Source organism: Apteryx rowi, unplaced genomic scaffold, assembly GCF_003343035.1.
Source record: "Apteryx rowi isolate R43461 unplaced genomic scaffold, aptRow1 scaffold_139, whole genome shotgun sequence".
Classification (NCBI taxonomy): Eukaryota; Metazoa; Chordata; class Aves; order Apterygiformes; family Apterygidae; genus Apteryx; species Apteryx rowi.
This window is the reverse complement of record NW_020447630.1, coordinates 1,719,784-1,734,069: the sequence shown is the minus strand read 5'-3', so window position 1 is coordinate 1,734,069 and position 14,286 is coordinate 1,719,784. Positions and strand designations below refer to the sequence as shown.

Genomic DNA, 14,286 nt, shown 5'->3' with positions numbered 1-14,286 from the left:
AATTTTGTTACAGGAAGAGAACCTTCTGAATGCTTTTCAGTGTTACATCCTTATTGATGGGTATTCCACACTTCATAGCACAGTTCCAGTGACACCTACTTGAGTGAGATATGGCTAGAGGATTAGGCTTGCTGAGATTTGGTTCTAGGCTCTGAGATGGAGCTACTAGGTATTTTCTCCAAAGACTACTGTAATTCAGACTCTGGCTGGACAATGGATAAACCCTGAAAGATGACAGGGAGAGCAAGCACATGTGCACATCTATGTAGAAATGTGTGAACGCTGAAGCCAGGGGAGCTGTAGAGTCTGCAAGACTGCAACCCTTACATCTGACAGCACTTGCTTGGAAAGTGACCAACAAATCTTCCATGCAGCAACATCTCGCACTGGCCATCACAATGCAATTGCATTAAAAATAGATATTCCTGTCAATCACCTGCAAAACACTTGAATGTTCTAATTATGTAAACCTCTCCGGTGCTTCCCTTCCTTTTTTCTCCCAATCTGCCAAAGAGCATTCTCAGCTTGAATCTGAGAATGAAGTTTTTTTGGATTGCTCAGCTGAAGCAGGTTCCCAGACCAGTAAAACGTATTAGGCTGGCTACCAACGGTATTCTTCCCCCAGACCCTTCCACCACTCCTCAACATCATTTCAGGACAGTTGCTGCATATCTTGAGTAATATACAGATTCTTCTGATTCATTTATTTTTATATCTCTATTGCTTTTACACTCACATTTCTGTGGAGGAAGCTCAAAGCACCTCAAAGTGCCTCCTCTCTATCTTTTTTTCTATTTGTACCGGAACAGGTTAATGGTTTTCATTACATCCTGTAGCTGCACATACAGAAACAAGGTATCATATTAGTGGGAATGAATGTTGGACTAACTACTGATATATTGTCATTTCAAGGAATAAACATAATTTCCTATATAGGGAGACTGCTATAGTCACAAAATTATTTCAGGGCTGAAATAAGGCTTCAAAAAACGTAATTAGCTACCATGAAAGATGCAAGAACAGCATATTTAAGAAGAACTTCTAATAGTTTGATATTGTACCATTCTGTGATTATAGTCAACTACTGATGCCAGGTAATACACATCAAAATATGCAGAAATAATTGCATTTCCAACAAATAAATTTCAATCAAGTAAAAGCAATGAAAAAATTCAGGTAGATTGTACAAGAATTTAAAGAGCATATCCACACATAGCACACAAACATCTACATTTTACAGGCAGCATGTATATTTTTTTCAACACTGTGGTCATGGGTTTAATGCAATTAAAAAGTCTCTCAAGGAATCTCAACATTAAACTTTTACAATAGCTTTCCAACACATTCAAAATCTTTGTTAGCATAAAACCTACCCACAGAATCAACAGAGTTACATCACCATAAAACTTCTCTCCATTATGCTAAGGTTTCTATCATCCAAAAACCACCCCGAAGTGAGAAATAGTGACATCTCAGCGAGACAGGACAAAGTGAGGCGAACTGCAGGTCTTTGATCTGGCAGAAAGTGCTCTGCATTCTGATTAGAATTTCTGCTGGGATCCTAGGAGATGAAAGGATTTTTTAAGTCTGACAGTTAATGGTGGCGGGGCGGTGGGGGAGGTATTCAGAAGAGAACAAAAAGAGGAGCACTGAAAGCAGATGACATCATGCCTCAGAATGGCCTTTACCATCTTACTGACATGTCCCACAAAGTAGTATAGCAGTTTCCACAAAGCTATTCTTGAGAGGTCAAGATCCTCTGTGAAGACAGTATGGCTGGAGATCCATTGCTTTAAAAGCAGAGAAGGTTGAAACAGGTCTAAATATAATACATATATCGTATTTTAGGGCCCTAAATACATTATAATGCTCCAGAATACCACTTTTCAAAGCTATGTTCTGCCTGACACAATACAAGGCAAGTCCCCACTTTACAAAGTTTACAACTAAAAGTTCTGGCACTCCCATCTTCAGGAAAAACCCACACAGGGAGCATGGAAATGCCATTTATTTCCCTCTGATTCTTCCCACCAGCACAGTTTGCCCTTTTTGGTCAGGAACATCTCCCAGCCTTGCAGGCCACTTGGAACTGACTACCCTTCGCCTCAGATTGCTGGAGGCACCCAACACTGGGGAGAGGCACCAAAATCTCCCCCTCATATTCTGTAGGCAGTCAAGGGAAAAAGCATAGCACTTCGTTTGGGAATGTTCTACGTATTTATGTTCAGGTAAAGGCACACACAGCCAAGTTACCAGGAAATATACCATACCATTTGCTCACAAAGGATTTGTAAACCTTAGGCAGCATCAATGAAAAGTTTTTTTTATTTCTTCTTTCTCTTTTCTACTTTTAAAGGCTTACCCTCATTACATAAAGCAAAAAGAACATTGCGCTTTGAACTGTTTTTCATTAACATTAAGGAAGTGACAGGCCAAAAAAAGAGATTTCTTGTCAAAGCTCATCTATTACTTAACTCTCCCTTCCTACTGCCTCCTTTATGCCTCATGGTGTGGCTGTCTGAAGTCTGTGCAGTGCTCTTTTTCTGTGTCAAACATGCTCCCAGCTGCAAAGAGATCTCTTTATAAACATGTCCTTCATTTGAACTCTAGCCTACGTGTGAAATGTAAAGAACAATAAAAGAGACTTTGCGGATACCAACCATTTCTCCTGTTTCCTGAAGGTAGCACACTTATTTTCATTTGAAAGGGAAACTGATGTTATAATTGGGATTTTTACATTTTCACATGAATTGCAGACCTCTCTGCACTGTTTCACTACCTCCATATTAATGCATTTTGAGAACAAGTAGTTTCATGGATGATGATGAAGTCTCCAAAAGACTAAACATTTTGCAAAATCCAAAACAAGCAGCATCATAAGAACACATACAAGAAAAATTCTGACTGGTGCCTGTCTGACAAATCACACTGCACATCAGTACATTTCTATTTTCTTCTCACTAGCTATTAAAATCTGTATCAATAATGACTTATCATATTTAATGTGCACATAACCATACTCTCACCAGCCACAGGAGAACTATTATTTCTTAGAGAAGTGGTAAATAGCTGTAATTATTTTTGAACTGCTAATCTCTCCTTTAGAATGTGGTCTTAAGAATAAAAATCTGTTTTTAAACTGATGTACTAACCAGGCACAGATGAACAGTGGGAAAGTTATTTATATGCTAAAGATTCCTATTCTATCTATTCTTTCCTTCTTATTAAAGAAGCTTTTCTGTGCTCACTTTTTTTTTTTTTTTTTTTTTTTTGTCATTCACTCTGGACTTCTTGCATTCAAGAAGGAAGAAAAAGCCTGTAAGATATATCAGATACGAATAGCTCACTCTGACTATCCGGGTTTTGTCTACATCATTTTGAGACGGAGCAATTAAACTACCACACTTTCCTCTTGATACCTGGCATTAGAAGATCCCCTACCATACAGAGCTCGACTTGACCAACAAGAACTGGAGTCTGTGGGGCACAACCTATACTAGAATCTTCAAATATGTTAACAAAAGGTACTAGCAGTACACCTTTAAAACAAGCCAAAAAAAAGGACTTGCCTTAAACAGGCTTTACTTTCTCCTGTCTTCTTCTAATCAAGACTTTTTGCAGAATGGAAAATTGATTTCTACCCATTGAGAAATATTTTTTGAAGAGGAAAGCGTCGTAATACAGGGTCCCCATAGATTTTGTCTGATAGGATTAACAAGACCCTGACCAGAAGGAATGAAAGCTCCAGTAACCTGCGCTCTGTGAGAAGGTCTTCCTCCTCCTTCTATTTTTTCATTTTAGGATATTGCTAGTATTAGCAAACAGGGTTTCTTTCACTTCCATCTTGAAGCTCTGAAGTTCAACTACTTCCCCGCTAGTACCAGAGGTTCATAGAGATCTGAAGTCCAATGCAGTTGTGCACTTACAACTATACATATACTTAAAGCAATCAGATGGTAAATTTCTTTGTTAAAATAACAACCATTATTATTTACAAATAACAACCTGACATTATTTGTAAAGCAAATGTTTTCTCATGAACTTGGAAAGGATCAGTTACTTTCTCCATCAGGAGACTCAGCTGTCAAAATGCATGTGTAACCATCCATAAAAGTGTTAATTTATTTTAGTGATCAGCAAGATTTACTGCCTTCTCAAAGTCAATATTGAGATGTTTTGACCTGAGGCAAGCAAGCACTCAACTTGACACTAGCAGAAAAGGTACCAAAGACACTTCAGTAAACATAAAAACAGTTGCCAAAAAACCCCAAACCCTTGCATAAGGTGAACCACACACCTTATCTGGAACACATAAAGTTCCAAGGGGATAAACAATTATACTTCCTTTAGTCTTGCTGACTTGATCATTACCACAGCAACCCAGTTCTCTGTTCTGCTCATTCTGAGGAAACAAACTTAAATTTAAGTCATAAATTAAATTAAATTTAAACTAAATTAAAGTAAACTTAAATTTAAGTCATAGCTGGCGGTTGTATTAGCTGTTCAGTGGCTCAGACTAGGAGGCTTGACTGCCGTCAATGCCAGAGGTCAGGAAAGAGGGTAGCCATAACAATAGCAGAAGTTTTCAAAAGGCCCTCAGCTATGAGTTATAAGACAAGTAGATGCACATATTTTGAAACAGAGAAATCTAAGCCAATATACTGGAAAGAGTGAGAGTCTTAAAATGTCAACACTCCATGGTATTTACTTGTATGTCTCAAAGTTCATGTCTGGGGGAAAGACACTTACTTGTAAAGGTAATATTCGGCTTGATCCACCTCCTCTCGTGAAGAAATGCTGTCAACAAACTGATTGAAAAATAAGAAATAGAAGCTTCAGAGGGAGCGCTCACAAAGCATATTAAAATAAAATGCCATTTGAATAAATGGAGTACATTTGTATTGCCTATTTAAGTGTTTGACAGTAATGGAGATCTTCAAATCTTTGTTTACTACTAGTCAGGTTCCTCCTACACTGCTAAAAGTAAAATCTTTTAAAAATGACCCAGAAAAGACTAAACCAACCTCTAAGAAATGCTACATATCTTGAAAAGATGGAGACCATCTGAGAATGATGTCCATATAATCCAGTATCCGGTACTTTTGTTGTTCCCCTCTGAATTACTTCCACTTTAATTGCATCCTTTAATTTGAACCCACATTTAGTTCTTAACTCTTCTTTCTGATTTGGGTAATTCTCAACATGCCTTAGTTCTCTTTCTAAAAAGCATTCTTTCCCTAACATTTATCAGTCTTGCCTATTCATACTATAAATTCTGAAGTACAGGGGCAATACTATCTTGTATTTCACTAGTTTCAGTCTTACCTAGAATCTCTCAGAGCACAAATAAATAACAGTACGAAAAAAAGCCCCACAAGGCTTCAAGTACAACTTTCCTCCTATGTAAAACCTCATCTACCCCAGGCAATCTTACAAAATTTTCAGTGCTACCAAATGTTTAAATCAAAGCAAATTTTTCAACCAGACTTTGTCTTATGGTAACAATGAATTCTGTTTTCCTGTAGATTTAACTAACATGAGCATAAAGATGCTGGAACACTCCAGAGACTCCTCTATATAATGCCTTTAGCTCAGAATATATAAACAGCATGATCTCAAGGTCAGTGTTTCTCTTTATCCTAAGAGTAAGGTAAAAACAATAGTTTCAGCTGATTTGCTCTCCAGTTTCTTAATTCTTCTTGCACACTGTGTACATGTAGATCTCATCTTTGAGTATGGCAATAGCATGCCTGTGCACTTCATTGATATTTTAGAAAATGAGAATCTTATCTGTGAGCTACAGGTATTGGAATGTGGGGCTCTTTGACAGCCTGGAAATGCTGCCTCTCCAGAAAAAAACATTAGCCCAAAGCAGAGTGTGAGGAAGAAAAGGAATAAAGCTGATTAAATAACAAAAGGAGAGAGGAACAACCGCTTCCCTTGCAGACAGCATTTCAGAAGAAATGATCGACAATGTTTGGTTATGGTACAAAATGTTCTATGACTCTTCAACTACTGGTACCAATGATCCTAATTAGTGTAACTGTCACTGAGGTGTCAGGGTGGCGACTCAGCTTTTTTGAATAATTCTGAATTTTGACACTTGATTTTAAAAATGAAGTGCCATGTTTATTCTGCTTTCTCAGTACAACAACCCATTTACATAGAGAACTTAAAAGCACACCTTGCATCTCTGCCTTCACTTCCCCTTCCCAGATTAAACCACCCAAAGGATGGCTCTGGTTACTAATTCCAGCAAGAGTAACGGCTTCACTTAATCCATGTCAGCATTTGTCCTGCCAGAGTCTGCTGAGGTGAGGAAAGAAAACTGTAGCAGCAAAATGTTGCCACCTCTGCCTTATTCCCAAAGGAGCCTGGAAGTATAGGAAGATGCATGCAGATAGGCAGTGTGCTAATTCGGTGCATTCCCTTAGCAGGCTGGTTTCCCATAAAGTGCCTGAGGGGGTGGGGTGTTAAAGCTCTTACTGACAAAGACAGAAACCACAAGAAGGCAGGGAACATATATTATGAAAATACATAGCCTAGCAGCAGAGTGAAGCTCCACTTTGCTGAACACTCTTCCTAACAGAAAGATAACCTATTTCCTTTTTGAAGAGCCTACAGCTCAGGTACTAACTAATGAGCACAAAGTAACAATAAAACAGTTTTACACAGCAATTTAACAGTGTAACAAGACATTTGCGATCCCAGAACTCCCAGCAGAAGAGATATCATTTATCCCCTCTGAGCTCACTTGATTTCATAAGCATTCTATTGTCATTCCTATCACTTCATGATTGGAATTTATTCCTTACCCGGGCTATGGTCAAAGAGCTGACAGGCAGCTTTCTTTCGTAGGTTCTGTCCATTAAGGTGGCTAACTCAGCTGCAGAAAACAGAAAAATAATGTTTAATCAGCTGTGATTATAGGAAAATCTACAGAGCTATCATATAACTTGGAATAGAACCTATGTCCGTGAAGTTTAATGTTGGTTCCCTAATAACGTCTTCTGTAATTCTCACTCTGAAGTTGTATGAAAACAATACTATCAATTACTGTTTAATTATTTGGCAAATATTTGAACAGAAAACAATATATGGAGGCATTTTCAACATGATGATTTTATACTATAGCTAAAAAACCTCAGTAGATATCTTGAAAATTCACATTTGCTTTCTAGCATTTGCTAGACAGTGCTTTTGGGGTGAGTTTCTCCTTCATTTTATGGTAAAACAATGAGACACAGAAACAAGCAGTACCATTCTGATAAACCCTACAGGCACAAACAGCAATCCAAAGAAATCCAGTTAATCAAATTGGGCACTGGGCCAGTACCATATTAATTTCATAGCTTTCTATTCCAGCAGTCATGTAACAATATTAATTTGATCACACAGGAACTTCAAGCTTTTGACTGTTTAACAGGTAGCTGAACATTGAACTTGAAGAATATAATTTTGAGTTTTATTTTTGTATTCTGCCTGGAAAATAATGACGGCCCAGGAAGAGTAATCTGTTTACTGTATGCATAGTGTCAGCTGTTTGCATCTTTCCAGAGGCCCATACTGGTGGCATTCCATCTATAATATTTAGAGAAATCCATCATATACTTTCTATCCTCCTGCACCTTCCAGCACCAGGAACCGTAAATATTCTCTCTGCATCCCTAGCACCTCCCTTTATCCTTTGCATATGGAAGCTCCAGCTGTTTTTAACGCAGCAATAGCCTCCTTTTATACCTCTGGATCAGCCCCACTGGCCATGCTGCAAGAACTGATGGGCTGGCTAGCTTTGCGATTCATTTTCCACAAAGGTCACAATGGTCATCTAAACTCCGCACCTCAATGAAACATGAGGGGGGCGTAATTTGCAGCACCACATCGCAATCGAATAACCCCTCCACTCTGGCAAAACGGGCAAGGACAGGTAATCAGGAAGCAGTATAGCACCAATAACCCGCAGTGGCTCTGAGGGATGCAGGCCGTGAACACATTGTCCGCAGAACAAGCAATATCACTACCCATCATTTTAAAAGTAGTATCACTACCCAAGATTTTAAAAACACTCCTGTACCACTAGTGAATACTAAGGGATACATGCAGTTCTAATAGTAAGAATGGCACCCAGTGCTACTGTGATCTTACAGGTACTTCCTCAAATTACAACACACATGCAAAGATTGTTACTGCAGTAAAATGCTGGAGTCTTGGTTTGGAGTTAAGCGTTAAACTCCTAGTTTAGATAACGTTGCTGTCCACTGCATACCAGTATTTTGTATTTACATAGTGTCTTCCTGAGGCACTTGGTGTGCTTTTCAAAACACAAAAAAGAATATTCCTGACATGCAGTTATCTCTGGCTGAGGGAAGGCAGACAACATCACATGATCATGAAAAGTAAAGGAAATCTGGGGCAAGGGCACTGAGCAAGTATCAGCTCTGATGAAATACAACACAGGATGTTGAGATAAGGTGGGCCACCGAGGCCATTCTGTACTGTATAATCACTATAATAGCAGACAACTCTTTTAAAGATAAAGAATTTGGGGATATGCTTATAAGAAGACCTCTTTATTATCCTTCTCTCCACCACTCATGAAGATCACGGTAGAGCATGGTTCCATTCCGCATGAAGCACAACCAGTAGTGCTAGAAGTTAGAGAGATCAGATGTTGCAGCCAAGTCGACAGGAATGAGAAAAAGGCTAGATGTTTGCCTAAACATACTAAGTCAAATGTTAGCTGCCATCCTTCATCTGCACTCAGAGACTGCTGAAAAAAACATTGGTAAGTATTCACTCAGAAATCTGCTTTTTTTAATGACACGGCAACGTCACTCTGAGATGAACAACTGCACGGGCTGGGATCACATTTATCTACTCCAGAACCATTTTTCCAAATTCACTGAGTTGTCATGTCCCTTTGAGAACTGGAAGCTGATATCTAAGACCGTCACAAGCCACACTAAGGCCCTGAGCCTAGGATTTCTTTTGTCTAGGTGCTCATGAAGCTGAAGAGCCCATCTCAGAAAACCCTGACAGACTGAAGTAAAATATAAACCAAATTAATACAATGCCAAGAGTGTAGGATCCCAAGACTGCTAGCCATTCATATACAGGCCTCCTCCAGGAGCATTCACACAGAATTTTAATGATTGACCTTTTGTGCTGTCTGAAAAGCTGGAACTCCCTATCAAAACTTTATCATGGAAAGCAACATGAAGCACTTATCCATCAGCTCTGGCATAAGAATCACGATAAAATGAAAGCTGATTAAACCTTAAAGAATAAGAGACAAATCAAGTTAATTGGAAATTTAGCTTTGTTGCCAGACAAACTGCAGTTTCTGCTGTAGTTTCTGAACACGAATAATTTGCAATGAGCAACCCTCTCCTGGTTTGCTTTCTTCAAAGAGTAGATTTTTTTTTCTCAGATTCATGATTTGAAATAATTCAGCTACCTTCTGTGAACCATGCTTACTCTGTAAACTGCTGTTCAATAATCAACATTATTGCTTTCTGTGAATTAAAAACACCCTGTTAGAACTACTAAAATGCAAAAGCGTGAATGCTTGAGTCTTTTAGCACTGTTGGTAGTAAAACTTGAGTGCTAATGTTAGCGTAGAAAGCAAGTGCTTTTATGGCCAAAGTAAAATCTGACGTACATTCTAACAGGTATATGTTGCAAGTACCTTTACACTATTTATCTGCTAGTCATTATCAAAGAGGACACTAGTATATCAACTCTCTTACACCTATTGTCTCAAAATGAATTAATACAAAATTAACTTTTAYGAAACTTTAATTCCTCTACAGAAATATTTTTGTATCTTGCAGAACCACATGGATGTAAATAAACTAACAAACTATAAGTCTGAGCAGAGGTCACTTCACTTTTGGGTGTGACTTGACAGTTGTCTTTAGAACAGCACCTAGGATTTTATGTTCGCTTTTATTTATTTTTTTTCATTTGTTTATAGAAACTCAATTTGCTTCCTGCAACTGGGTGATTCAGGACAACAATTGGGAAAATACAGTCCCTCACCTTCCAAATTACTGTTTATGACATCTAGCACCTATCTGGTTGCCTACGAAATCCATACGGTTTCAGTTTGATTCCCAGTGTATGCCTATCCACAGCATGTAACCACTCTGACAAGTGGAGTGCTCAGCCACTATGTAAGGTCTTGGAACACGAACTACCCTCTCACCCTTAGAAGTGACCCCTCCATGACAGGGTTGAAATCCTGTGTTGGGGCAGCAGCTGGGAAGCTGACAGAACTGTCACCCAAAGTTTACCTGTCCTAGGGATGATGGGCAGAACTCACAAGTGAACATTTAGTTTTCATAAAAGAAAGCCCTGATTTATTTTATAGACACAAGAAAAACATAAAGGAAGGCTGAGGTGAATACTCTGCCTTACAAATTTATTTTCCATATTTCTCACAATATCCACATCCCTAGTAGCTTCTGGAAAGACCTACAGCTTTGTACCAAAGAATGCTTTGAATGGAAATTATTCAAGTCTGCAAAGGCAGCACTGCCACCTGGCGTTCCTCCCAGACAGCTGATGAGCCACTTCTGATACTACAAGCTTTTCTAACCAAAAAGATGTTTTCTTTTCCACTTGTTTTTTGCCATCCCCTTGGATTTTGATAATCTCCCTGCTTGTCATTAAGACACTTACTGTCACCTCATTTTATTCTTGTTAGCGACAAACCAACTGCAATATTGGAGAATCTAAGTCCAGCCATGCCTCCTGTTTCCTCGATATTTAATTTTTAATAAGTGGAATCCAAATTACTACTAAACAGATATCTTCCTACCACAAATTATGGCATTTTCAGCCCTTACTTTTTCGAACAAGTGTGCTTCTGTACACAAAACACAATCTTGTTCTTTCCCACACCTTTTTCAGTACTGAGGTTTGCTAAGCCCACTCATACTCAGCTGAGATTACAATCACGTGCACTTATTCTTATGGAGAAGAGAATAAACAGTGTCTTATATGGACACGGTAAATGAGTTAGAGTCCAGGACGGCACCACAGCATCGTAGCAGAGAAATGGAATGGAATTTAAATCAAAACATTTTTTTCTGCAGATACATTCTCATGACATAATTTTGCATAACACTTCTGAAACAGTGTTTGAAATATTCAAATAAAAGAGTATCTCCTGAACACAGGGAATTCACTCTAGCTATAGTCATCAGTTACAATACACAAGATTGTATGTGCAAACATACAGCTGACAGCTACAGAGCAGATGTCTGTGGTGCTGTCTCCTCTTTGAAAATGCTAATGTAGCTGACACTGTGTTAACTTGTTTTCTCTTTTCTGTGAACACAAAATGAAAATGCAAAGTAGTTCTTCAGAGAGTATGGAGCAGGCATCTGCTTTGGACCAAGGTCTTTAGCAGAGCAGCAGCTAGAACTTTGCTAGCCAAAGAGTCACAAAAGGTCTTGGCAAGCCTGGGGGAAGCCAGACATTTGACTGTACGAGTGCTTGCTCAACGTTTTTCTTTACACTGAATTTCTATTCCCTTGGAAGTTGGCCAGAATAGGAATCATTTTTCATCTGGAGGTGACCGATTCAAATACATCCCAGGTCATTAATGTCTGTGGTTCCAACTCAAAAAAGGCTTACACAGAGGTCAGCAGTCTCATTGACCATAAAACACTACAAGGTACAACAGTCTCTGAAGGATCCAGACTATGGTCATGAGCACCCACCAGCTGGTTCTGGCCCATGTAGAGTAAAACATGCTGACAGTATCAATCTAACAGTCCATGGGCAAGTAACAAAAATAAATTAATGCATATAATGCTAAAGACATCATTCTGATCACTGTCTGTCTTCCCGTCTGACAAAAGCTCTTGAATTACGCTTGTTGATTCTTTTCCCAGCTGCATAATATATGTTACAATTAACAAATATCGTTCAAGGGCATAACTCAGGAAAACTCAGGAATGAAAAATGGAAGATAAAGAGTATGTATTAAGGGATTCTCTAAGACAGTTTTACTCACGGTACCAAATAATGTATTTGTATCTTTAGCCTAGAAAAAACTTTGCCATGATGCTTTCCATGCAATATATTCAACAGAAAGATGGTGGAATGTCATTTGACATGTAATCTAGCCAAAGAGTTTACCTATGAAATTCCCAAGAGGGATTTCAGTACCACAGTTTAATGTAAAACTTATCTGAAATATTTTTTCCCAAAAGAATATAAAATTTCAATATGAAATATAAATTTTCCTCCTGTAAAATTGTGAAGAAAGTGTTCTTTAAAAATACCATTCTTAAACACTAATGACCTATAATACTTACATAATAGGTGTTTTTTTACACTACATTACAATTACAAATTAAATCTTTTAAAATTTCAACAAAGAATATAGTCTTCCAATTTTCAGACACAAAAATATGACATTCATAAAAGCTTCGGATTTTGTGAAAGAAAAAAAATCACCTTAGAGAAACCAAACATTAATTAGCTGGGCAAATTCTGACTCGTTTCTGCATACAGGTCTGAACATACAAGACAGATTTTTAACATATGGGGCAGATTTTGAAACAGAATCTCAGAAGCATTTTACTCCACACATACTCTTATTCTGAAGTATTCATGGACCATAAGCTAATCTAAAATGATTTTAGGTTTGCAATTAATTAGTCAAATGGAGGAAAAAAAAGAAAGAAACTCTTCTCACCCAGCCTATGCTCTTCTTTTTTTCTCTTTTCCCATTTTGAGCTGTCCACATATGCTGCAGAAAGAAGAGATCTTCTGCCTAATGAAAAAAGAAATCTGTCATATTTACTGAGCTGGATGCATTAAACTGCCTATATGGCATAGCTGTTAGAAGCAGCTACTGTAACAGTCTGCACTCCCTGTATTAGAACAAGCCATTACCTTGTCATTTTTAATACAGCAAAAAGTTTTCCCCTAAAAGTTTTTCAGCATGAGACAAATTTCTCCCAAACTGAAATCTGTTTTTAAGAAAATTATAAAGGTAGAAAAAAACAAACAACAATAAAAGATAACTTTTTTGCACATATAGACCCTTTTTGTCAAATGTTCACATTTAGTAAAATGCAGGCATAAAAGCATAAGCATAAAACACTTGTGCCTCACTAACACAATGAGGCCTTGAAGATGCATGATGAACATCAAAGTAAGATTTGTTGAAGGAGGACATAGAAATGTAAACAAAAGGTTGCAGAAATTAATGTTAAGAAACATGAAGTATTTTAAAAATAAACATTACTATGCTAATTACTATGCTACCCAGAATTCTTAGCAAGTACCTTAAAATCATTATCTGAAAATCTATCCACTACCAATAAAACTTTGTTATTGTTGAAAGCAAAATAATTATCCTCCTTTACTTTACCATTTTTCTGACATATACAGATGCCCAGCTCCTGAACATCTTTGCAAATTTTTTCCCCAAAGACCTGGTACTTGGAATCCCACAGTCATAATATGAGAATATTATGTGCATAGCTTTACTAAACAGTCAAAAAAGGAAGAATAAGAGGAGTTTCTTTTTTTAAGACATTTTTCACTACACTAATAAGTGATGTGTACAAAAGATTTTTTTTTTTAAGATAAAGTTTTGTGTGTTTCTTCACATCCAAGGATGGCATTAGAAAACATGAGGGTCTGAAAAACTATTTTCTGCATTGCAAGCAACTACATGACAGGAAGGCAGGTTTGCGTCTTTCGTGCTGGTTCACTTCTGAGCAATTACAGTGCCTGAGCAAAAGTGATACTTTTGAGATAGGGGCATCTGGCTATTAGGAAGCACTACAGAGACATTGGTAATGAGTTAAGCTGCAAAGGCACCATAAAGTTACCCAATGTCTCTTTAAGGAAATATTGCTGAGTTGCATCTCCCCAGACGTAGGGTTTTTTGCAAAGACACCTTTCCAAAAACATCGATCTCGGTTGTGCTTTTGTCCCCTTAATTAGGTAGGCTTTGCTAAACATCTACTGCCTCGGGCTTGGCAGCCCCAATACAACTTTGTATTAATTCCTGCGATGCGAAAAGGTAGGTGCTAAGATACTACGCTATGAAGCCAGTAAGGTGGAAGATATATACAAACAAACCAGCAGCACTGCTCTGCGCTTCCTGTTACCGACACGCAGCTCCCGAAGCACCTTGCACCTCTACGCACCTCCATACAGAGGGAGGCGAAAGCCTCCGCACAGCCCCCGTCACCGCGCACACTGCGGCGGCGGCGGCCCCCGCCAACCGCGGCCCCGCCGGGACCCCGCGCCGCC

General features: G+C 38.4%; 1 protein-coding gene across 2 annotated transcripts in view; it reads right to left on the bottom strand.

The window, feature by feature from the left end:
- Nucleotides 1-14,201, bottom strand: part of MRPS27 (mitochondrial ribosomal protein S27) — a 47,515-nt gene extending 33,314 nt beyond the window's left edge. Inside the window, exons 1-4 of one of the 2 annotated variants that reach the window (XM_026057404.1) lie at nt 14,105-14,201; nt 12,713-12,790; nt 6,816-6,886; nt 4,750-4,808 (exon numbers count right to left, since the gene is read on the bottom strand). In XM_026057404.1, coding sequence (XP_025913189.1) covers nt 4,750-4,808; nt 6,816-6,886; nt 12,713-12,790; nt 14,105-14,186 — 290 coding nt within the window. In that variant the 5' untranslated portion in view covers nt 14,187-14,201. Of the gene's footprint in view, nt 1-4,749; nt 4,809-6,815; nt 6,887-8,577; nt 8,649-12,712; nt 12,791-14,104 lie in introns of those variants that run through there. The other variant, XM_026057405.1, reaches the window with a different exon arrangement.
- Nucleotides 14,202-14,286: the final 85 nt, after the last annotated feature.